The sequence below is a fragment of the Dermacentor silvarum genome, chromosome 1, assembly GCF_013339745.2.
Source record: "Dermacentor silvarum isolate Dsil-2018 chromosome 1, BIME_Dsil_1.4, whole genome shotgun sequence".
Classification (NCBI taxonomy): Eukaryota; Metazoa; Arthropoda; class Arachnida; order Ixodida; family Ixodidae; genus Dermacentor; species Dermacentor silvarum.
The window spans coordinates 48,117,432-48,141,132 of NC_051154.1; the positions used below are offsets into that span (position 1 = coordinate 48,117,432).

Genomic DNA, 23,701 nt, shown 5'->3' on the forward strand with positions numbered 1-23,701 from the left:
GCGCAGCGTGAGGAGACACACGTGATGATGATATCAAACATTGGCAGGCTTACTCGTGACAAGGTGCGTGCAAAGGTGCATTATTCTTCTTCATTTTTGGGATCGCGTGGCATCTACCGAGTACAGGGTTGCCGTGTCATTCGCACGGTGCATACGCGGCGTTCAAAAGAACGCAAGCACTGCGGCGTAGTTGCTAATGATAAATCGAAAAACGCCAAGCGGCGCTGGCCCACACTAATAACGATGCTGTTAAAGGGCGCGCACACGCACTCCTTTTGCCGGGTGACTGCGTTTTCCTACACAATCGCGGCAACAGAGCTGGCGATCAATGAAGTAAGCACCGAGAGGAAACGTGAACTTTTTTTTCCCTCGGGGCAGGCCAGCGACGCACGCACTCTGCTGAGGGCCGCGTTTTTCCTCGCTCTTGGCGGCGGCCGCACGCAGGCCATTACAACGTCCTTGCTCCTCGCGTCTGGCCGAGACAAAAATTGATGCATGGAGGAAGAAGCGGGCCAACGGAAAGTGCACGCTGCTACGCTTGCCGCTGTAGAGTTGTTCAGCTGCCTCGTTTTCCCGTTGTTTCGCTCAAACCGTCTATAGTATAGGCAGAGCTTTCCCGTTGGACTCTATACCGCAAGCTGTGAAGTCCCGAGACGCTCCTATAGCCCGACGTACATGTGCCAGTGTTCGCTATATATGGACGCTTTCTTTTCGTCGTTTGAGAGCTGCACAGTGAACACACTGAACACAGTGTGCAACTGACAGGTTGGCCAGCTTTTGTTTCTCTTTTTCTTGCGTTGCGCGGTGGACGACACAATACGCCCGGCGTTTGAGGGTGCGGAATTGGAAATTGTCGACATCACGCAGTTTTGTCCGGCCCTTCGTTTTTGGCCTCGAGCATGAATACCCGTCTGTATGCTTTTTTTTTTTTGTGCTACTTGCACCTGCTGGGCAAGTCAGAAAGCACGCAGAAAGAAAAAAAAATGCATCATATCGCAGTATTCGGTAGAAGCTGTCACATTATTATTTTGTTAGATAAGCCACTTGGCCAATACAAAAGAATGATGACGTGTAGTTCGTTCCGCAGCACAGTGTCCCCTGGGGCCCTCGAATTATCCTGTCATAAAAGGGCTTTGTGCTGGCCTGGTTTTATAAACTTCTTTGAGTCAGCATATGTTGTGACTCTGCATACGAATGCTGCTGCTTTGTAGACTTCAACGCGATTGCTGTGATACGGTGATCTAGAGGTATGAGGCGTGGAATACATGACAGCAGTCGAGAGCGCTCTAGCGACGCACGCCTCGCCTATATCCCGCCCGCGGTAGACACTTGAGATACTCTGCAGCACGGAGGCAAAATAAAGGTGAATGAGATAAGACAGTTCGAAGAGAGGAGGAATACGAGAGAGAACCGCGAACCGGTGAGCGAGATACAGTCCCATAGTGCCTCGTCAGCGTTCCCTTTCCGAGGCCTCGACTGCTGTCCATCCGTGTGCATACTGAGGTCATTTTACCATCGACACACACGTTCAGCAAGGACGGAACGTCCGTATACATATTAACGGAACATTAGAACTCGTCAGACGGTCCAATTGTTAACATTCCTATTGAGATAAACGGCAGCGCCATAAAAGTGTAAAACCTCTGGGGCCGAGTCCACAAAGCTTCTCGTTCGTGCGTCTTCGTGAATATGTCCAGCATCAGGATTGGCTGGACTTTTCTCTTGCGATCAATTCTAGCGTAAGAAGGTTTTGTGAATATACGGGCCTTGCTCCATACATTTTATGGCAGTATATGAGAATGTATACGCCCAGCACCTGCCGTGGTGGTGTAGTGGCTTTGGCTTTGCGCTGCAAAGCCCGAGGGCGCGAGATCGAATCCCGGCCGCGGCGGCCGCATTTCGGTGGAGGCGAGATGCAAAAACGTTGTGTACCGTGCATTGGGTGGCCGATAAAGAACCCCAGGTGGTCAAAATAAAATCCGAAGTGCCTCACTATACAGTGTGCCTCATAATCATATGGTTTTTGCACGTAGAACACCAGAATTTAATTTTTTTTTTAGGTTACGCCCTTCGCAATGTATTTCGTTCTTGCCCTTGTAGTCATGGAAACGGAGCAGACATTATTGATATTCAGATAATACGGATTAAACAGGTTACCACTCTGACATGTAGGCCGGCTCCGAGCGTTGTCATCTATCGCTGACGAAACCGCGCCTGTTTGTCAGTGGCCTGTGCATCGAGGTGGAAATGACAAGAAGCAGAAGGGGCCGAAGGGTGCAGCCAACTAATCAATAAAAGACGATATAGGCAAGCATTGGTTCATGTAATATATGTTCGCGTGGTCGGGGACACGTGGTTGGTTTCACGAGTGCTGCCGACGCTTAAAGCTGTTTCTCGGGACCTCTTGCAGCGCGGTAAGCGAGGAACTCTCGCTGTGTACTTTAAATAAAAAGGCGCCTAAAAGGAACAGATTATGCAGGGTGTTTCACGTAACTTGGACCAAACATTACAAATATGCAAATGCTACTTAGCTCGACAGAACCAAGGTAATGTTGTTTGCCGTTGCTTGGAGATACACAGATTAGTTTCTGCATTCCGCCTAATTAGGTAATTAGTCAATTCATTAATAAACTTCTCAATTATTATAATTAGAGAAAAACTAAATGACAAAATTGTAGAGCAACATGAAAAACTCCCGACACAGCTTTCTGTTGCTCAGTACGGGCTACATAAAAGTGTTTTTCCGAGCGTGAAGGAAGCCCGCGAATACACGCAAAATTACCGCGTGACTGGCCGCTCGAGGCACTTTGCGTGTATTCACGGGCTTCTTTCACGCTCGGAAAAACTTTTTTATGTAGCACGTATTGAACAATAGAAAGCTGTTTTTGGAGTTTCTCATGTTGCGCTACAATTTTCTCATTGACACTTTTCACCTAATTATAATAATTGAGAAGTTGATTAATGAATTGACTAATTATCTAATTAGGCAGAATGCAAAAAATAATCTTTGTATCTCTAAGTGACGACAGACAACATCACCTTGGTTCTGTCGAGCTACGTAGCACTTGCATATTTTTAAAGTTTGGTCCAGGTTAAGTGAAACACCCGGTATCTGACGTCTTTGCCGCCAGCAACGGTGAGGAATGGCCAAAAAGTATTTATGGAAGGTCGGCAGCGGTCTGAATCAGGACAGTTCTCCGTGGTCAAAAACGCACACACACTCGAAAAATTTTCTTTTTCTTTCTTTCAAATTCAGAGCTCGAATATTTCTACGAAACCATTATGCCCCGGGGCCCTGCTGGATCTCTTATGTCAGCCGTCGTTGCCAAAAATTATCGGCGTCTTTACTCTACGGCTTGTCTCACAAGGCCACTTGCGGTGTGGCGCGAGTGTTAAATAAGCTGTCTATATAGTATGCATAAAACGTGCAGGGGCCACCCACTGTGCTTCGTGGTACCTTTCTAGTTCCACGTGTCACAGAGGGCGCCGGACGCAAGCAGCGGTGCAAAAGAGAGTCGAGAAAGGTGCGCCGCGTCGAAGTGAGCAGCAGATGCATGCGCGGCGTGCAGTGGAGAAAGTCGACTCGGACAGGGAAGCGGCTGGGTCTCCTCGGCGGAATCGGCGCCGCGAGAGTGAGACAAACCAATACCTGGGCCGCCCTCAGTACGTGCTCACTTTGACATCTTTGGGCTGCTGGCCGCCGTCGTAGTCGCGCGCGTGCGCCTGCGAGTAGCCGCGCTCTTCGTCGCGGTAGTTGGAGTAGTAGCCGAACGCCATGAACACGCAGCCGCCGATGAGCAGGAAGCCGCCCAGGCAGAGCATCAGAGGGCCCAGCACTCGGCGCAGGTCGGCGCCGCGGTACCTGCATCAGCCGAAAGGAGCGCTTGTAGTTCGTGCGCCGAAAAAAAGGAAAAAAGAAAAAGGCAGCAGACTTCAGTGATTTCTTCAGCTCCGAACTCATTTACTGGGACAGCAGCATTGTTGCTTGCTTGCTTGCTTGCTTGCTTGCTTGCTTGCTTGCTTCCCACTACAGGGGGATTGGGCCAAGAAGCTGGCAGTTAAACGGGTATAGGGCGGGGGGAGAAAACTGGAGGGAAAAAGTATATGTGAGGGAACAGTTGAAATTATACAATGAAACAAACTAATGTTAGACTTTTTTTTTTCCCCTGTAGGAAACCGTGCGATTTTTTAAAGGAGAGCAAGCTAGGTGTAGAGCCTAGATGTTAGTGGCACATACCCACTTGGCAGATTAGCTAATAATAACCGAGTAGTTGATACAAAAAAAAAAGAAAAACGAAATGTAAGAGAATGTAAACAAAATTTGTCAATAGTTAGCTGATAACTAATAGACAGATTGTAGGTAATGATTTTATTAGAATTAAGGAATAAATGAAAGCAAAAACATAGCTGATTGAACATGGCTCGTACCCACTAGAGGGATTGACCACACTGGAGGTTATAAAAAATTGGAGGACGCTTAAGCTTCGCCTTTAAGAGTGGAACGCGATAGCGTTATCGGGCCCCGTTCGGATCGCATTTTTCTTTATAAGTAGGCTTCACTGCAACACATAACGTGGGAAAGCCAGCTTACAAAGACCAAGCTTACACCGATCCCCTTAAAGTCGTCTTCACTTTTAAACAGAAATGAATTGCTGGGAAGACGTTTTTCCAGTGGCAATATAAGTCGTCTTATATGAAAATGTGAAGGCTCTAGGACCTTTATTATTATTTTATTAAGTGTTTGCTATTGCCCCGACGCGCGCGCGCGTCCACAGCGCATTAAGCAGGCTAAGTCCCAAGTTGACCTGCCAAGGATACGAGCGCCATCTGGATATGATTTTCGCAAGTAACCTACCCGAGCGCGCTGCTGTTGGTGTGGTAGAAATGCTGGAAAAGGGGTTTGTGTTTGGGTTTCCTCGTAACAGAATTGTTCTCTCGTACATTCAGATTGCAATCCGACGCCACCATGTCTGTAGGTTGTGGTTAAGTCGTACTTTGCCATTTTTTCTGATGGATTTCACTGTGAGATATTCAATTTTTGTCCACTAACACCTTGCGCCACGCGTAGGGCCTGCGCGGTCACATTGGTTCGGGATGATTTTCTCCGCCACGGACGCCGACATCGACGCCGGCGCCGACGCCAGATTTTCTGCGATACGGGGCCTTTAACGCTATCGCGTTAAAAGTGCACCCAGGAAAGAGAGCTAAAAAGCAATCATCATCTTATTTTCGGTTGTTGGCTGCTTCCTCAAATATTTCCGTTCACCCACTACGGGCACTAGATAAGAGCTCAGCGGTTGCATGTCTGTTCGTTAGGGAAATGGGGTGCGGTTGTATAAAAAATATTATGTAAAGTAATATATATATATATATATATATATATATATATATATATATATATATATATATATATATATATATATATACAGGGTGTCCCAGCTATCACGCAGCACGATTTTAAAAACGGGTTGCATGTCAGCGGTTGCATGTCTGTTCGTTAGGGAAATGGGGTGCGGTTGTATAAAAATATTATGTAAAGTAATATATATATATATATATATATATATATATATATATATATATATATATACAGGGTGTCTCAGCTATCACGCAGCACGATTTTAAAAAGGGAACGGCGTTACGCGAAGCAAACCTAGTGCGTATTGTTTCCAGTACAGTGAAGTAGCCGCCAGTAACTTTTTCGTTGCTGAGATTTAATTAGCTAATTGTAATTAATTATCTAACTTTAGAAGTACTGCCCTAATTATCAAAGTGTAAATGAGAAAATTGTAGAGCAACATGAAAAACTACCGATACAGCTTTCTGTTGCTCAATACGTGCCACATAAATGTGTTTTTCCGAGTGTCAAAGGAGCCCGCGAATACACGCAGAATTACCGCGCGACTTCGGAACCGAAGTCGCGCCGAAACGGCCAAGAGATCGAGCAGAGTCGCCGCCTGGCGGGCACTGGCTTAACCAAGGATAGTGTGGATTGCGCCGCGCGTCGTCTGCTAGGCACTACATGTTTGCATGTACGTGTACGGCGTGACTATCTTTAAACACCGTTTATTCCGTAGACGTAGCACAGTCGTAAATGCTGGTCTGCATTTCTGACGGTGTACAAAAGCCTTTAGCCTTGCGCGGTCGTCTTTGCGCTATGGTAAGGTCAATGATTGTAATCCGTGCCGAGCGCGCGATGTGTGATTGTCGCACGCCATAAGCATATCGATTTTATTATCGCGTCGTGTTTCAAGTACATCACAAAAAGCACTTAAGCTCGTTCTATACAAATGAAGTGGTAGCAACGTGACGTCAATGCGGCAACCTCTGTGATACCATGAAACTTGAACGGGTTCGCGTGAGCACCACTCAGCAGTAGAAAAAAGAATCGTAAGCATGCACTCATATTATATCGCGTCATGCACTTTATATTCGACAAATGCGTTATGATAATTGTGATAATTGCATGACTCGTTTAGTGGTTACGCGACCAGAGTTGTTTTTATAATATGTGGTTCTCATGCCACTACGGTGAATTCATTGTGCTTCGCAACTAAATCCTGGGCTTTTCTGCTTTGATTCGCTGCTACAAAATGAAAACTAAAATACGGTATTATACGACGATCATGAGTGACAAGGCACTCTCTAGACGCAGGCCATCATATAACACTGAGTTGAAAGATGGCTATAATAATTTCCTCTCGCTCTTCACTGTGGCGTTGTTAGCTTGGCAGTAGGCAGTGGCCACTAATAGCTGTAATAAAACAACCTAATGATTTCAGCTTCTGAAATAACTACAACTTTGTCGAATCGCTGTCGTGCAATCGTGCAAGGGAGATTAAAAATGATCTCGCCTGAAGCAATCTGATGATCCTACTAACAGTCCTGTCACTCAGAGATGGCTTAGCTTGCTTAATTGAACTCATTAACAGAATGAACGGGACGGACGGGCAAGATAAAGCGAGTTTCGAGCACCTAGCTACTGTCGCAGTGAAAAAAAGTTTGGATCCGTATTTACAAAACGTTCTTATAAGGTATAATTCCTCTTAAGAACAAATTCCGGCCAATCCTGATGCTGGACATACAATCAGAGAAGGAGCCCGGCTAATGGCAAAGATGCACGTACGAACGAAAAGCTTTTTGAATTCGGTCCCTGAAGAATGACATGGTGAGTTGGGCAACCAGGCAGGACTGCATAGCTAGTGAACATCGGATTTGTCGCGCGGGTTCTTCTTTTTTTTTTTTTTTTTTTTTTTTTTTGTCCGCCGTCATTCAATAATGTATTGTAAGAGAGTCGCCAAAACCACGAGTACACTGACTGCCATTATCGCCGCCCGCGTGAAACGCGGTTAGCGGTCTAACGCTGTTTTGCCTGCTGTACGATCATTACGGCGACAGCCAATCGCAGACAACACTTGCAATTCGTGAATACGGGCCCTGGGGCCCGTATTCACAAAACAGTTTGGACGCTAAAGAGGTTTAGCAAACATATCATTAGCGAAGGCAGTCAATCAATGACAAATGGTTTGTTCGAACTAGAAGCTTTGTGAATTCGGCCAAATTCGCAAAGCTCTTCGTTCGTAAGTGCTATTTGCCATTCGCCGGCCGCCTTCACTAATAACTTGTCCGTGATCACGATTGGCTGTCGTGTGCTCTTACGAATTATTCCAGCGTAAGCACTTCTTTTGTGTGCCAATAACCATATTCGCAAGATATATATACATATATATATATATATATATATATATATATATATATATATATATATCATTATGCTAAAGCTTTTCGCAAGGGCAGAGCCTTTGCCATTCGACTCTTGGCAAAGCCTGCCTCTCAAGTGGGCTATTTGTGAATGGAGGCGTCAAACTTGCATTTGCGTCTGCAAGGCTGGCTGAAAAATGCTGAGCATCGATCACATCCAGAGCAAGTGAACTGTTCGCTCCGAGGAGTGTGCAGTGGCGACATTTTACCGGCGCTTGTCAATGTGGCTCGGCATAGCAGCGTGTTTCCAGCCCACATAACACTTCTGAACGCGGTTTCTTCAAAGCGAAGCACACCATTACCGTGCTATATAAAGTGTTGGTGTGACCTTGGGCCCGAATTCTCAAAGCTTTTCGTTTTGAAGTGCACTTTGTTATTGGCCGGCTGCCTTGGCTAATAACATGTCCGACATCTTGATTCGCTGGCAGCCGCTCTTACAAAAAGTTTTAGCGTAAGAACGTTTTCGTCAATGCGGGCACTGATTACGACGCAGCGCTAAAAGTAAATTTTTATACTTATGGACTCCACAAGCTTCCTGAAAAAACAAAGCACAAAGGAAAACAACATTGAGATTTTCACGCACCTATTGCTAAGTTTTCTTTTCTACCACTGCACAGCGTTACAAGCATTTTGCGCTGACACAACGTCACAAGTATCTCGCTCAGTAATGCCACACTTCAGCGTCTGACGTCTGACTGTGATGTCGTGTCAAATGCATAGAGCCTCTATAGCAAAAACAACGGAAGGATAAAAGGCAGTACGTTGACCGCGCGATACGAGATTACCTAAAACGTCTCGCTGTTCCCCTCTGATAACAGTGGCAAGTTGGTCAAATGGCTAAACTTTTACTCAACGTAAAGAGCTTAGGAAATTGTCTTTCCGTAGGCTTGCGATATCGACACCCGGCCAGGTCATAACAACAGGTGGAATGGGTGCTGTCGCTGATTGCTTGTTGCCTCCAGTGGAGACACTCGGCAAGTTTGTGCTTTTGCTCTCCCACCCTGCATGCGCTTCGTGATACGACATCAACGTCTGCGTTGTCGCTTGGTTGGTCTTCCATTCAAGCGTGTAAAGCACCTTGGCTCTTCCGCACTCATTACACGTGCTGTTTCGCCGATATAGGCTGCGTCTTCTTATGAAGCCTTCAGTATACCTAAGCTCGTCACTATGGGGAAAGGTATACGTGGCCTTCTGCCGCTGATGCGAAGGTCGCGGCTTTCTTTATCGGCCACGGCGTCGGAACTTCGATGCACTTCGAATGCAAGAGTGCTTGACTTTAGCGATATTCGACCACGTTACTAAAAGTCCAAGGGACTTCAACTAACACGACCAACAGCCCTTCGCTGAAGACGTCTTCGACAGTGTTCTTCGGTGCGGATCACCGTGCCGAACCTCTGGGGAGAAGAGTCGCGTTAAATGAGGGTCTCTGAATGCGAAGAAACTGTACGACGAGAAGCCAACAGTCACTGAAGCAAAGGAAAACCTAAACGTAACCTCGTTGATTTAATTAATAAGGGGGTAATAGGGGTCATTTATCTGACGTATTTGTTCACACTCGTGATCAACGAAATGGAAAATAAATTAGAAGAGACAAAACCCGCCAGCCGGTAGGAATAAATCCTCACCAACGATGCGATGTATTTTTTTTTTTCTCACTTTCCTTCCCTCTCCTTGCGCCGAGAAAGCGTATATACTTAAGCGGGGAACAAGCGCGCGCACAGCTTGGAAGCGTCGTTGCGTATCTGTTCATACCTGTCGTAGTTCTCGTCGGCGGTGGGTGGCCGTACCTCCGTGTAGACAATGCCGGTGACCACAGCTCCTGAGATGAGCAGCAGCAGGCCGACGCCCACAAGGCACATGGTGCACAGCGTCACCGCCGTCATGTTTCCGACGCGGAACGTGCGGAACTCCGCCTGCGTCATCTGCGCGCAATGCCGAAGCCAGGAATTTAACATGATCGTACGGCGACTTGAGTTCTGAGTCGATTTGAGTTTTCCACATATACATATGGAGGAGGCAGGGTAAAAGCCTGGAAACAGCTTGACGACCCCCTCCCCCCCCCCCCCCCAAAAAAAAAAGTAAAGGTATACAGGAAGTCACAGCCATAATTTTGTAATTTACATAAAATGTGCATAAAGTATGACTAATAGTAACTATAATACAGTGGCAAAGAGAAAAAAAATACTGCAAAGGTTACACAACGCGACGAAGAAAACAGTGTGAAAGAGAAAATCCAGCAACACATGCAAATAATCGGAGAGAAATCATGACGTTATGCCGCGTGGCAACCCAAGCGAAAAAACAAATAATAATAAACAGCGCGGGCGCTTATAAAACACAGCAAGCAAAACTATAAAGAGGTACGAAAAAGCAACACACGAAATCTATATTAAACATAGTTTTTTTTCTAACCTGGTCATTTCTCAAAAAATATAAGAACAAATATGAATGCGCAATGTAGCGCTATAGCTATGGAAACAGTTAATGAAGCGTTAATTTGTCAATACCTTGGCTAATGTAGTTACCAAGAAGTAGTAGTTACCTTAACAGGGTTGAAAAGAAAGGAATGGGAGGGCTAGAGAGGCTTTATGTGAAAGGCATGATTGCGGATTTTAAAAGCCCGCGCAGGGGCTGGCGCTTGACATCACAGGCTCCAGCCAATGCCATAACACTTCACGCCTGGAAGCTGGAACAGTTCTTCGCAATCGACGTACGGCACCAGCGTGAAGAAAACTTCAGTTGGCCGCTTTTGGCATGTTCCGCGCCGCTTTCACCGACCGATGTTTCTATAACATCGAATGCATCAGCTCGCAATATATGCAATTCTACACAGTGGCTCCATGCACTCCATGTCATGCGTTCAACGCTATCTGTTTCCCGCTCAAAAGAATGAATGGACTACGGATCAATAGACAAAACCAAGCAAAGAAGTACCCTCTTTCATTCATTCTATACGACCATTCACCAGCAAACCTGAGCGAATATTTTTATCAGCATCCAAGGTGGATAGAAAACAGTGAGGGGTAGTCGCAAACGAGCTAACTTGTGCTAAAGAAAACCCGCATACTGGGAGTTTTGCGCATTTCAGCCAGTTACCGGATGCTCAGACTAATCCATAGTCCTCCACGGTAACGCCTCACAGCCAGCATGCCGCATAAGGGCGCAGACTGTCTTGCTATATAGAGTGTGTCCCAGCTAACGTTAGCCAAGCTGTTCAACCGATCAGACTAGAGGGCGATTATGAAAATGCGCCCTTTCTGTAGAAACTTCCTTCACTACTCGATAGGCTCGTAGTTCTACAGTTTAAAAAAAAAACAGAAAGAAAGGAATGGAAAAACGAAACTCACCACTAAACATTTGCGATAAGAATTGCCCAATCGGTGAAAACAGTAAATGACTTATTTCTGGTTGCCAGTCAAGCTGTATTAAATCTTACAAGTACCATACGGATACCATCATTGTTCACACAGAAAAGCAACGAACGTTTTTTTTTATTTTTTTATTTTTTTATTTATTATTATTTTTTTTTTTTCGCTTGGGTTTCCACGCCGCATAACGTCATTATGAAACTAAGTATAGGCACGCAGGCCTGTTTCCTAGAGATGCTGCAATAGTGACTTACAAAACGTGTTGCTCATAATCAATCTTTCGTATTCTTCAGCTTGATCACTGTTCAATTTCACACATTTAGGTACACTTTCGCGAATTGTCTTTGCCCCAGGGCATGTCCAAAGCAGATGGCGGGCATCCGCTGCAGACGCAGGAGCGGAGCACTTCGGACACTGGGCAATGTCTTCGTATGGTTGACCCCAAGCACGAGTGATGGCTGGTGCAAGGACCGCCCTGGCCCGAACTCTCCGGAGAGAGACTTCCTCCACCCAAGAGAGATTGTGGGGAAATAAGCAAACACGCGGGGGTATGAGGGCATGCGTGTTGCGCGAGAGGATGGATCAACGAACTACCAAATCATATACCCAAAAATGTAGCACGATGGTATATCGAGGTATGGTACGCGCAAGTTTTACGAAGATTTCTGTGTGAAAAAAAAAAAACAATAAAATTGTTGCGATATTGTTTTACAGACACATCCCCCGCTGCTTCGGCTTCTTATTTTGAATAACGCTTCAAACGAGCATGTAAATTAAAGTAAATGGGATAAATGGCATGAAAGTAAATGGGACGCAATGTATTTCGTCGCACACTTTGGAAACGAATATCTCCAGGGCACGCTGCAACGTCTAGTAACGAACGACGTAACGCGCTCGCCCGAGCCGAATTACTGCGGGCGCCAGATATTGCGCGCAGTCCTTCAAGCCGTCCCGCCAACATACTTATACAGCAAAGGCTGTGAGAGTTCCCTCCGCCACATCCCTCACTTCAGAAGAGTGGAATTTTGGGCCAATTGGTGATGCATATTTGAGTACGGTGAAACGCGAAAGACGGGACAATGCGAGGCGAGCGCTTGACCCGTGTGTCTCGCCTCACATTGTCCAGTCCTTCGCGCTTCACCGCACTAAAATATCCCTCATGCCGTCCTGATAAAGCAGGCTCAGACGGGTGCTCTTTTAACCCCCTGCACGGGCCGGGCCCTCCACATCTGCAGCTCTCGTTCTACTGACCCTTCCATCTGCCCCCACTGAGTGGGGTACCCCAATGGACCGCACGTCATCCGGCCCCATCTCACCCAACTACCGCAATCACATCTGCGAACGCTGGAGCTGTGCCGAGAAACGCCCTGGAATACCCTGGAATAAGGGTGTTGCACCCCTAGCGACAAATAAAATTTTTATCATCATCATCGTCAACTAGAATCTTAATTTCAACTATTCTAAAACCTCAAGAATGTCAAAATCAAATGTACGCGCTATATTTAACTAAACGAATACTGCGGAATTAAGTAGATGAAGTTTCTCAGGAAAATTAGCATATGTTCCTGTCGACTGTCTGGCTGTCGCAATGCCATCTGCTGGTTAACATTAGCATAGACCCATCGCTGTGGCCGCAATCCGATGGGGCCGGACAACAAAAACGACCATACACTTATATATAGGTTATGCGCGTGATAATGAAACCCAGGTAGTCGAAAATATATGAAATATTAATTGATTTGTGTGGTTTGACGTCCCAAAGCAAAGATTAGGGCTTACGAGAAACGCCGTAATTTGACCAGCCGGTGTTATTTGACGCGCACCTAAATACAAGTACACCGGCGTTCTTGCATTTCGGTCCCCATCGAAATAGAGCCGCCGCGGCCAGGAGTCGAGCCCGCGCATCCCACATGCAGAAGTGGGACGCGCAGAAGTGAATTCCGCCTAGCTGGAGGCACTCTCAGGCTTTGCATAACTACATCCTTTGAAATGGAAGCAACCAAACAAGACGGGGTTGCAGCAACTTCATCTGGTGGCAACCAGTTACCAGATTAATCTGAGGTCCCCATGCATTCTGTTTGGTTGCCATCAATTCTGACTATGGAAAAAAAAAAAAGAAAAAGCAAAGAACTGTGCAGCATAGGTGAGTGCGTAGTGCAGCAGCCTTTCGCTGTGTGGCTTTCAACACATCTTCAGCTCTCCTCTATAAAAAATAATAAAAAAGTAGGAACCCTCTATAAAGCACATGCTAAAACACTTCTTTTCAGAATACCTTTGAAGGTACCGTAGCACACTGTCATCTATTGTCATGACCGGGAGATAGAAGGAGCTGAGAAAGCAATTCATGAGCCATTCCACTCTGTAAAGGTGGATGATCAGCGAAGCTGTTTAGCGCACGACACAGAGGTGACACATGATTTTCAACAAATGTACGAACATATTTATTGTCCTGATCGGTGGTCATCGTGACGATAGGTACGCACACACATTCGCGTATCACCTCTGTTATTAAATCTGTTCGTCGCGTGAGACAATGAATGGCTCATACCCCCTTAAGCCATGGCTCATACCCCCGTAAACGCGGCCTCCCATTACAACGACAGAAGTGAAATTCTATGCTGGAATGATGAGCGGCAACGGAGCCAGCTGTGGTAGACGACGACGACGCTCGAGTCATTGCTGATGATGATAGTTTTTTCGCGTGGACGCCATGGCCTAGCCATAGGCAGCTTCGCTGTAAAGCGGTTCGCGAGGTTTCGCCACACCGTATATACAGGGCGTTTCAGCGAACACTTTCAAAAATTCTTAAAGTTTGCATGTTGCAGATAGCCCAATTCTAGTTCATGAGCTGGTCTACTCGAAGAGGCGGACATTACTTGCACAAGAAATTGAAATGTATAATGGAATTATTAACAAAAATTCGCTAATTAGGTTTTTAACTAGTTACCTGATGGCCCATATTGCAATTTACAAATTGTAGCCGTGGAGTTAGCAAGGCGATCGGATCGACTTGGAACGAATTCTCGGGATGACACCAGTTTCGAGATATTAATTCCCGAACTTTGCGGAGAAATGCATTGGCGTTCCAGTTAGTTTCTTAACAAAACGTCGCTTTCTGCATTGACGCACAAACTTAACTGGAACGTTAATGCATTTTTCCGCAAAGTTCGGGAATTAATATCCAGAAACTGGTGTCAACCTGAGAATTAATTCCAAGTGGATCCGCCTTGCGAACTCCACGGCTACAATTTGTAAATTGCAATATGGGCCATCAGATAATTAGTTAAAAACGTAATTTGTGAATTTTTGTTAATCATTCGATTATACATTTCAATTTCTTGTGCAAGTAATGTCCGCCTCTTCGAGTAGACCAGCTCATGAACTAGATAGAATTGGGCTATCTGCCACAAGCAACCTTAAATAAATTTTGAAAGTGTTCGCTGAAACACCCATGTATATTCACAAGCTGACCTCTGTAGACGCACAATCACCACAATGTGCTACGATAACGGCCGAGTACGACGCCGTTCCGGCGGCTCCGCAGTGCGGAAACGAAATAATGCAAACCAGAGCGCTATCGACAAACGGCTGCTTCGCGAGACAATAGGTTTGATTGTACAACCTCGGGGAACAGAAACACGAGGAATGAACAGATCAGCGAAACATGTTGACATTGAGCAAAGCGACGTCGAACCACGATGGACTAAACCGTTTAGTGTACTAAGTAAGTCATATTCTGCCACCTCCGGGAAATATAACTTCATTCCATGCACGCCGCCGGTGTTGCTGGGGGATTCGTTTTTCGCTTCCCTGTGTTAAACTATTGGAGGCAGGCGTGTAGAATATTGTAGAATGGTTTTCGTTGAAACGCTGAAGAACGGTAAAAACAGTACAATCAGGAAAGTAGAAGCAGGGCCGCGTTCTCATTTAGTAAGGAAATTACGCGAGTTATAGTGTTCATATATAGAAGACAGCGTTTACGTGTTCTGTCGATCAGTAATGAAAAGCTTTCATGTGCTTAGGGCGCTGTCAAACTGAATACACGAAAACGCAAAGTCTGAAAGTCGCACAGGTAGCGTGTTAACCGAAAAACGAAGAAAAGATACGTCTGCTGCCTTGGTGTACTTATACAGCTTTTATATTACATAAACAAGGAGATGCCTTCTGTACTTCAGAAAGTGAAAAGAAAGAAAGAAAGAAAGAAAGAAAGAAAGAAAGAAAGAAAGAAAGAAAGAAAGAAAGAAAGAAAGAAAGAAAGAAAGAAGGAAGGAAACTTTTCATGCAGCTATAGCAGTAGGTTCTAAAATTGTTCACCTGAATAGTGCAATTCACGTAGGTCAAGTTCAATCGAGTCAATCATGGAGGCTTCCGTCTGTGCAGTCGCGACTTTGTAAACGCATGTGTGCACGACGTGTGAGCACATGGACCGTCAGATTGTTTTTTTTTTTTTTTTTTTTTTTTTTCGCTAATTGACCTCCAGCGCTGTTTTCACGCCCTGAATACCTCGTGCAGATGGTACAATTGTGCAAAGAAGCACGACGAACAACATTTGAAAGCTGGAACGGTCACCAAAATTAAGCCGTCATGTTTAATGTTGGCGACTAATTTTGGTTTAATATATTAGTGGCTTCAAGTCGGAGACTAGAGGATACGTATTACGGGACTTGGTAAGAGTAACTATAATCTTAACGCCGCAGCCATGGTCATTAATTGTGCTGTGCCAACTTGTTTATTTGAAAGCACTGAGTAGCAATAATTCTTATTTTGACTAAAAAATTTCAATTACCTTGCCTTGTGCACGAATGACGAAATTCTTTAGGGACATCTATGCCTTTAAAATACTGTTTCATGTTTTCTTGAGTAATAGGTAGTTATAGATTTTTCGTATGCCTTGGGTGCCCAAAGGGACCTTTGCGCACCCAAAGCGCCACTCTGCTTGCGTCATTTTGTAGAGCTTTGGGAGTTATTTTCTGTACCTTTCCGGCGTTCTTCTGTATACGTCCGGCGGTTTGCGTCTCCTAGACTTTGGATACCCAATATCTAAAGCTTCCTAATGCCTCAAATGACGGATATAAAGCTAGTGTGCACGGTCCTAAAATAAAAAGGGTCTCCCCCCCCCCCCCTCCCCCCCAGTCCACCCATACCAAAACAAAACTCTCAGTGTGCGTGCGTGCGCGCGAAGTGCAGTCCATTTTGTTGCGGAGTCAGTACGGAAACCGTCAATAACTTATTGTTGGCTCTTCGTACATTTAGTGACGCTTGCCAGAAACGTGGCTTTCAGTGCGTTCCGCTTTTAGCGACAAAAACACCAGTCAAGGTTTTTCATCAAAGAGAAGGTATGAAGTTACCAGCCAAACGGAAACTAACACCGCTGCCGGTCGCGGTGCATACGCAGCAAGAAAAGTCAATGCAGGTGCCGCGCAGAGGCCGTCGCGTATGCTACACCTGCCACGGTTGCTATGCGCTTCGTGGTGTGAAGACTAGGGCAGTGAGAGTATAAAGGAAGAGGGCGTGGGAGGAAGGGGGGGCACTGTGAGTTGCCCTTCGGAAAGCATTTGGGGGCAGCCGGCAAACAAGCATTCTGTACCGTGCTGTACATTGGTATCGTGCACCTTGTAGCTTTCCGCGAAGAAACCGCGCACCGCTTCTATAGATCACGCGACAAGCTGGAGGACGAAAAAGCTGCTCACCTTTGTGAGATGTCTGGGTGCTCAGGACGTGCCAGGACAGAGAGGGCGATCCGTCTGCTCCGCTGGAGGGCGGCCGGCGCGTTTATTGCACAGCAGCGCCTGCGCAGGGGAACGGTCCGTCGGGAGGTGCGATAACAATATTCGCGAGGAGGTGCTACGAAGTACGCTGCCGACGCGTTTATCTTGCCGGACATTCCAGGCAACTAGCGTAAGCGCCTGCCAGCCTGCCTTGTTGACGCCTTTTTGTTCATGCTCTCGACAAGCTGCGCATCGCCTTATAGGTCGATGAAATATAGCTAGATAGAGTTTCACGGACGGCGACCTGCACGTATTACGCTCTTGAACGAGATGCCTCGAGTCAATGCGCCCGGCGCTTGGTCTGTCTACTCGCCCGACAGCCATATCTGAAACCTGCTTAGGGAGAACCGTCGTTCATGCCTGATCAAACCGCGACCCGTCCCAACTCTCTGAGCAGTGCTGCGGATAAAGTTTCTGGGTCTACATTTATTTTCTGTGACCGCGAACATTTCTTCTCTCTCTCTCTCTCTCTCTCTCTCTCTCTCGCGCGCGCATGTGTGTGTGTGTGTGTGTGTGTGTGTGTGTGTGTGTGTGTGTGTGTGTGTGTGTGTGTGTGTGTGTGTGTGTGTGTGTGTGTGTGTGTGTGTGTGTGTGTGTGTGTGTGTGTGTGTGTGTGTGTGTGTGTGTGTTGCCTTACGCCAGGACGCGTGGAGGGGCTACGAAAAGTATCATGAAGTCTTTGGAGTGCAATACTTAGACATCATGCTCTCATTTGCTTGCTGCTGCCTGTTTATACTTGTTCCTAATTGCACTGTAGCCAACTTGGGAATATGTGGGCTTCCGTCTGCAATGAACCATGTTGATGAGGCGGCGTAGTTATTCAATTTCTTGAGACCACCGCTGCTACGAACATAGTTTTCTTCACCGTGAACGTGTTCAGATCGCCTGGTGCGCAGCGACATATTACGGAGCCTTTTATGTTTGCAAATGCCCGCGTTCAGATACCAAAGAATGAGTGTATACGTCTATGTGCGTGAAGCCGCGCTTGCCACCTTAAATTTAAAAAAAAACAACGATCCGCCAGCCCGCACCGCAAATGCTACGAGATCGGACATGCTGCTTTGGCAGGTCTGCTGCGCCCATGCCCATACACACCCTTCCTCCTCATCGTCATTCATCACTTCTTTTGCTTCTCTTGCCCAGAGTATCAGGCTAGTGCTCGCCTACTCGCGCCGACCTCTCTGTCTTTCTTGCATAACTAAAGCCTATACATATATGTGCGTGTCTTTATATATGCACAAGGAAAGGCTCAGAGACAGGACTCTGGACATTGCACTGCTTGCGGGTATAGAAGCGAGACGGAAACGAAAGTACCAGCGAAGGACGACAATGACGTAAAGAACGTAGTTGGGGCTTTGCGTATGCGTGTTTTACGAAGTGCAACACCCGACTTAAGTCCGCACCATATATGAAATTGGCTCTGGTCTGTGCGAGAGCCCGTTCTGTCTTCTTAAAGTTGCACAGGAGACACGGCGTCGGGTCTCTAATTATGTAAATGCACCCCTCTCTCTCTCTCTCTCTCTTGACACTGCTGCCTTACTCCACAGATTCGCTACTGCTCATACCCCTTTGATCGATTGCATTATTTAGTAGCTGTCTGCCGATGTGCATAATTAACAGGTGAAGGGCAAAACGAGACAGGACGACACGAGCAGGAAAGACGTTGACCTGCCTTGCCTGCAGCGTGTTGCCCCTAAGATGCGCTGCGCCAAGTATATATCGTGTCCGTAGGCTCAGCGCTACCCGAAAATAAAAAAAAGGCAACACAACTGACAACGTCACTGAGTGCAACTGGCGTTCTTTCTCACTTCTGTTTTTTTCTATAACACCATCAGATCCGATAATGTGCTCGTCGTACACCGTAAACACTGCATGGTGACCTTTGCTCGCGCAATGTCGCAACGCGCCTGCAACGCAATGTCGCAAGGCGTTTTCCTAAATCAACACAGTATGGACCTTCGGGAGTCGGTGAGATGGCAAACGAAAGAGAAATGTAGGTTGACGATCGACATAAATCACGTATTCTTTCCTTTTCCTTCCCGGCCTAGGGCGTGCGAGAGCAGCAAAAGAGCGAAGGCTGTGCTGAGGGTATATAGCTTCACGTATAGCGCTCTCGTACGTGTGTGTCGCATAGCACGACGCAGAGCACGGCTATATCGCAGTGTAAATAGTGCAGATACGTGCGCAGGTGCGCGCTCCACGCATTTCCCTCGTCGCGACCGACAACGTGCGCCGAGCGCCGGAAGCTGGCGTCACGAAGCGTCGCGTGGTTGGCGTATTCGAGGAGAGGATAAACATCGCCTGCGTGCAGCTTTCACTGTTGTTGGTTTTCAGCGCGGCCTTTATAGACAACATTACTCACTCTGCGAGCGCCTCGGCGCCGCCACCTCACGTGTTTAATGTGAATGCTTTTCTTTCGGCACTGCGTTCATACGGCCATTCGCAAATAGTTGAATGGCTGCACGGGTGCATGTGACATTGTATGGGTGCATTGTTAACTGACTGCCACCTACAGAAGAACAATGATGAAGTTGTCGTGTCGGCAGCCGCTTTTAAGATGGCAGCACCCACGGAGAGTGGGGAGAAGACTCCCGAAAAGTGAAGCCTGATCGACGTCGTCGTGCCTGAAAGTCTATAGCATGTGATCGCTCATTTACCGGAAAGGAAAGTTACTATTAGATTGTCTGCATCACTTTTAGGATAATTTTGTGCACCATGTGCAACCTCGGCCGTTCGAGCGCATCGCACAACTAAACACAATCTCGCGCAAGCGCGACGCACTGAGCCCGCGAGGCAAAGCTGGAAACGCTTCGTCCGGCACATCGGAATTTGCGCGAACTGGGCCGAGTGTCTTGAGTTGGACGTGCATTCGTCTTAAAGGGTTTCGGGGTTCCACTTGAACATCGAGATGTACGTTATTGTCGACTACGATACCCACGCGCAGAGGAAGAGAGACTTTTAGCGGACAGCGTGCAGATTCCATTTTTAAGCAACAGCCTCCGGTATTATTTCGGAAGCTCAAAAACATCGCCCTACGCGGACTTCCTCCGAGGCTTCCTTTTTTTTTTTTTTTTTTTGCGCATGTAAACACGGGTGCCCCTGTTTTAATGCGATAGCATTACACGGGACACTCACTTGCTCCTCTCGACGCAAAATAAAGCGGGTCGATCCCGGAAGCAGTCTAATCAAAGGTGCGGGTGGACAGATACTGATAATGCTATATCGCATTGCAATCGCTAGGGTAACACATGAGGAGCTCTCTCACTCTCTACATTTCTTCGTAAGCTGCTACTGAGATTCTCTCTCCAAGTGTTTTTTTTTTTAAGTTTTTTTTAACATAATTTCCTTGCCGGACCCTATTAAGCGGAGTTGTCTACCGAAGTTAGCAGATATACAGGGTGTTCATTTTTAAGTTTTACGGAATTAAAAAAAAAAATCGCCTGTGGCAGGTAGCATAATTCTTATCGTTGAGATGGGTTATTCGAATAGGCGGATATTAGTAGCACAAGAAATCGAAACACATATTCAACTAATTAGCAAAAATTGACTAATGAACTTAGTTAATTACTTTACCACACATATTGCAATTTACGAATTGTAGCCAGTGAGATTGCAATTATGAATTTCCAGGATGACACCAGTTTTGAGATATTATTTCCCAAAGTGTGGGACGAAATACATGGGCGTAGTTACTTTTGTGCTTCAATTTATAAAACGGCTTTTTGGTAAAAAAAAGTAAGTGGAACAACAGTGCATTTTTACGGCGAGTTTGATGGTGCATATCTCCAAACTGGCGTCATTCTGGAAATTCATTCCAAGTGGATACGCCTGACAAGCTCACCGGCTACATTTCGTAAATTGCAATATGTGTCGTAAAGTAATTAACTAGGAAGTTAATTAGTGAATTTTTGTTAATTAGCTGAATATGTGTTTCGATTTCTCGTGCTACTAATGTCGGCCTCATCGAATAACCCAGCTCTATGATAAGAATTAAGCTACCTGCCGCAGGCGATTTCTAAAAATTCCGTAAAACTTAAAAATGAACACCCTGTAGATTCCAACAGGTGCGGAGTGTGGCACGCTTTTTCATTCGCGTTCCTTTTTCGTGCCCCAAACGTGGCAGTGAGTGGCGCTGACGTTTCCGAAAATTCTAAGCTCAGAAATACCCACCGGTAGGGATCGCCTGACACGCTACAATGATGTAGTGAAATCCTTCTACTTAGAGCGTATATAGACTTTCCCCGGCCCGCACAGCAAGCTATCCCGAGCGCAGGCTAGTACTTTCCGCCTGCTACAAACCAACACTTACCCCTCGTTACACCTTTACAACAAGATTTACCCAGACATTTACCCCAATCCCACGTGCCATATCGGCAAGACACAGCCAGCCACACTTACACACATGCTTTGGGACTGTACACAACAATACCCCGACACTAATCCCACGACCCTCTCGTCGAGATGGCACGCTGTCCTGCGTAGCTCCAACCTCGACGACCAACTCTGGGCGACCCAGCAAGCCTGCGAGGCGGCGAAGAGGCAACACCTCGACGTCCCCACGTGGGACGCCTAGGCCCAGCCACCGCCTCTTGCTGGTTTTAATAAAGTTTATTCAGTCAGTCAGAATCGCATATTCCCCATGGAACGGTCAAGTGTTCACGTGCACCCGGCTTATATTTGATGTAAAGCGCTGCGTCCACCATACGCTGTCGATAGCGATCTCCAAAATGTGCATGCAACTCCGCGTCTGTGCAAACATTCATCTGCAACCAAGCGGCTGCTCGCGCGCAGCAGTGCGCAACTCAGGGTCTGGAGGATGGCGACGACTGGTGACCCCCCCCCCCCTCCCACTGCATTTTCTTGCTTTAGTTTTGTCTTCAATGTTTGTTTTGACGAGGGCCGTTTAGTTTGGGCGCTCTGCGTATGCAAATGCATGCGAAATGGAGAAGTGCTTGCATCAAGCATGTTCGCTGAACCGTGCTGATGGAAATTTGCTCCATTTTTAAAAGAAAAGTATGAATTCTGAGGACAGTTGAGATCAAGTTTATTATTATTATTATTATTATTATTATTATTATTATTATTATTATTATTGTTGTTGTTGTTGTTGTTGTTGTTGTTGTTGTTGTTGTTGTTGTTGTTGTTGTTGTTGTTGTTGTTGTTGTTGTTGTTGTTGTTGTTGTAATTAGGCCTAACTTTTTTTTCAGAAAGAATTGGAGCAGGAAATCTAAAAAAAAAAAAAATGAAGCACCAAATATTTGCCTCGCAACTTCGCAGCAAAAACATACTCATCGCAATTCTGTAAGCTGCACTTGACAGAGTACATGCTTAACACGGACATAATCTATGCGTGAATTTGTCGTTAACGTTACATTGTTACTTCAGTTACGTGAGTTCTTCACAAGATCTATGCGCCAAATAGTGCTAACGTACCTGTAAAGCCACATTTCTTTTATTGATTTTATGTTTCGTACGCTGTAACAGAGAGTTTACAGAAAGGTGATTAATCTTTCTTGCTGCCTAGTTGCACAGTTGTAAATTTGATGCTTGAATTCCTTTTCAACTTTGCCTATTTTGACAGTTATTGCGCGCAATTTCATGGCCTAGTACTGAAATGACATTCTGTATTTCCCATTGATATTTATCTTTTTTTTTTTTGCTACAAATGAAAGTTCTCGACATCGAAACATAATCGAAACATAATCGAAACCCTGGGGAAAAAGAATACTAGCAAGCCTTAGACAGCCCTAGATAATTTAATATAATGACTGTCCTACGGACGAGGCCTCGTATTCAGAAAAAATCTGTGACGCTAGAATTGTTCGTAAGAGCAAATTCCATCCAATCTTGAAGCTGGACACGTTTTTAGCGAAGGCGGGTGCCGGCCAATGGCAAAAAGCAGTCGCGGCCGTCTGCTATGCTCCGACGTACCTGTACAACGGACGATCACGTGCAGCGGAGCGAGTGCCAAAATGTCGCTACGTCCTGCTCTCGCGTTTTTTTTTTTTAATTGAAAGTTGCAATGTCATCTAATCTAACGGTCAATCTAATGTAATATTTTCCTTTTAAATTCAATAACGAGCGTTCATATTGATTCACCTGGCTGCCTAATTAGAGCACTTTCGCGTTTCACGTGTGTCCGTGTATAGGGAGAGCGCTCCCATGCTTCAGTTTACGAGTGAAGTGTCCGACGCGACGGCCCCTGGATGAACGTGACCTCAAGTGCGATGCTTCGCGGGTCACCTGTCGACGTCGCAAGCTTCCATTGAGCGCGGCGATGCTTTGCGCGACTCATCGGTTCATTGACGCACCGACACGTGCGTGCACGCGTGGGGGGTGGAGGGGGGGGGGGGGGGGGGGGGGGGCGGGGGGCTCACTTGCGCTCTCGGCATTGTGCTGACAGCAGCAGCGTTCAGCAGCGCTGACAGGGAGCCGTCCGCACTGATGAGGCACTCGTCGGCTCAGTCTGTCGCTACGGTTGTCGTTTAGCTCAATTGCTGCGTTCGCTCCCACGCCTGGGCAAGGTAAAAGCCTCGCCTCTCCTTTGGAAGGTGAGTCAAGTTCCCTTGTGAATGCCGCCTGCGTCGGCCAGTCCTGCGTTTAGCCTCGTTTTATCAACCCCCTCCAATTTATCATTGCCGTTTAGATTGAGCGCTATAAATGAGGTTGTTTGGCACACCTTGGTGAGCTAGTTGGTCAACTTTCTTTGGGGCTGCAGCGCAGGACAGATAGGGACGCGGAAACGTAGAAACACAGGCCGCGAGCACCGACTAGCAGTTGAGTATTTTTGTGCGGTGATTGACA

At 46.4% G+C, this 23,701-nt stretch overlaps 2 protein-coding genes across 4 annotated transcripts in view; one reads left to right on the forward strand and one right to left on the reverse strand.

Moving 5' to 3' along the window:
* Positions 1–23,701, forward strand: part of LOC119462347 (oxysterol-binding protein-related protein 6-like) — a 131,900-nt gene that overhangs the window by 25,651 nt on the left and 82,548 nt on the right. The window lies entirely within an intron of this gene.
* The window catches only part of LOC119462371 (uncharacterized), a 30,709-nt gene that overhangs the window by 2,365 nt on the left and 4,643 nt on the right, over positions 1–23,701 (reverse strand). The window contains exons 2-4 of one of the 3 annotated variants that reach the window (XM_037723717.2): positions 16,820–16,918; positions 9,514–9,683; positions 3,676–3,862 (exon numbers count right to left, since the gene is read on the reverse strand). In XM_037723717.2, the coding sequence (XP_037579645.1) occupies positions 3,676–3,862; positions 9,514–9,683 (357 nt within the window). In that variant the 5' untranslated portion in view covers positions 16,820–16,918. Of the gene's footprint in view, positions 1–3,649; positions 3,863–9,513; positions 9,684–16,819; positions 16,919–23,701 lie in introns of all 3 variants that reach the window. The other 2 variants (XM_037723732.2, XM_037723724.2) reach the window with 2 other exon arrangements.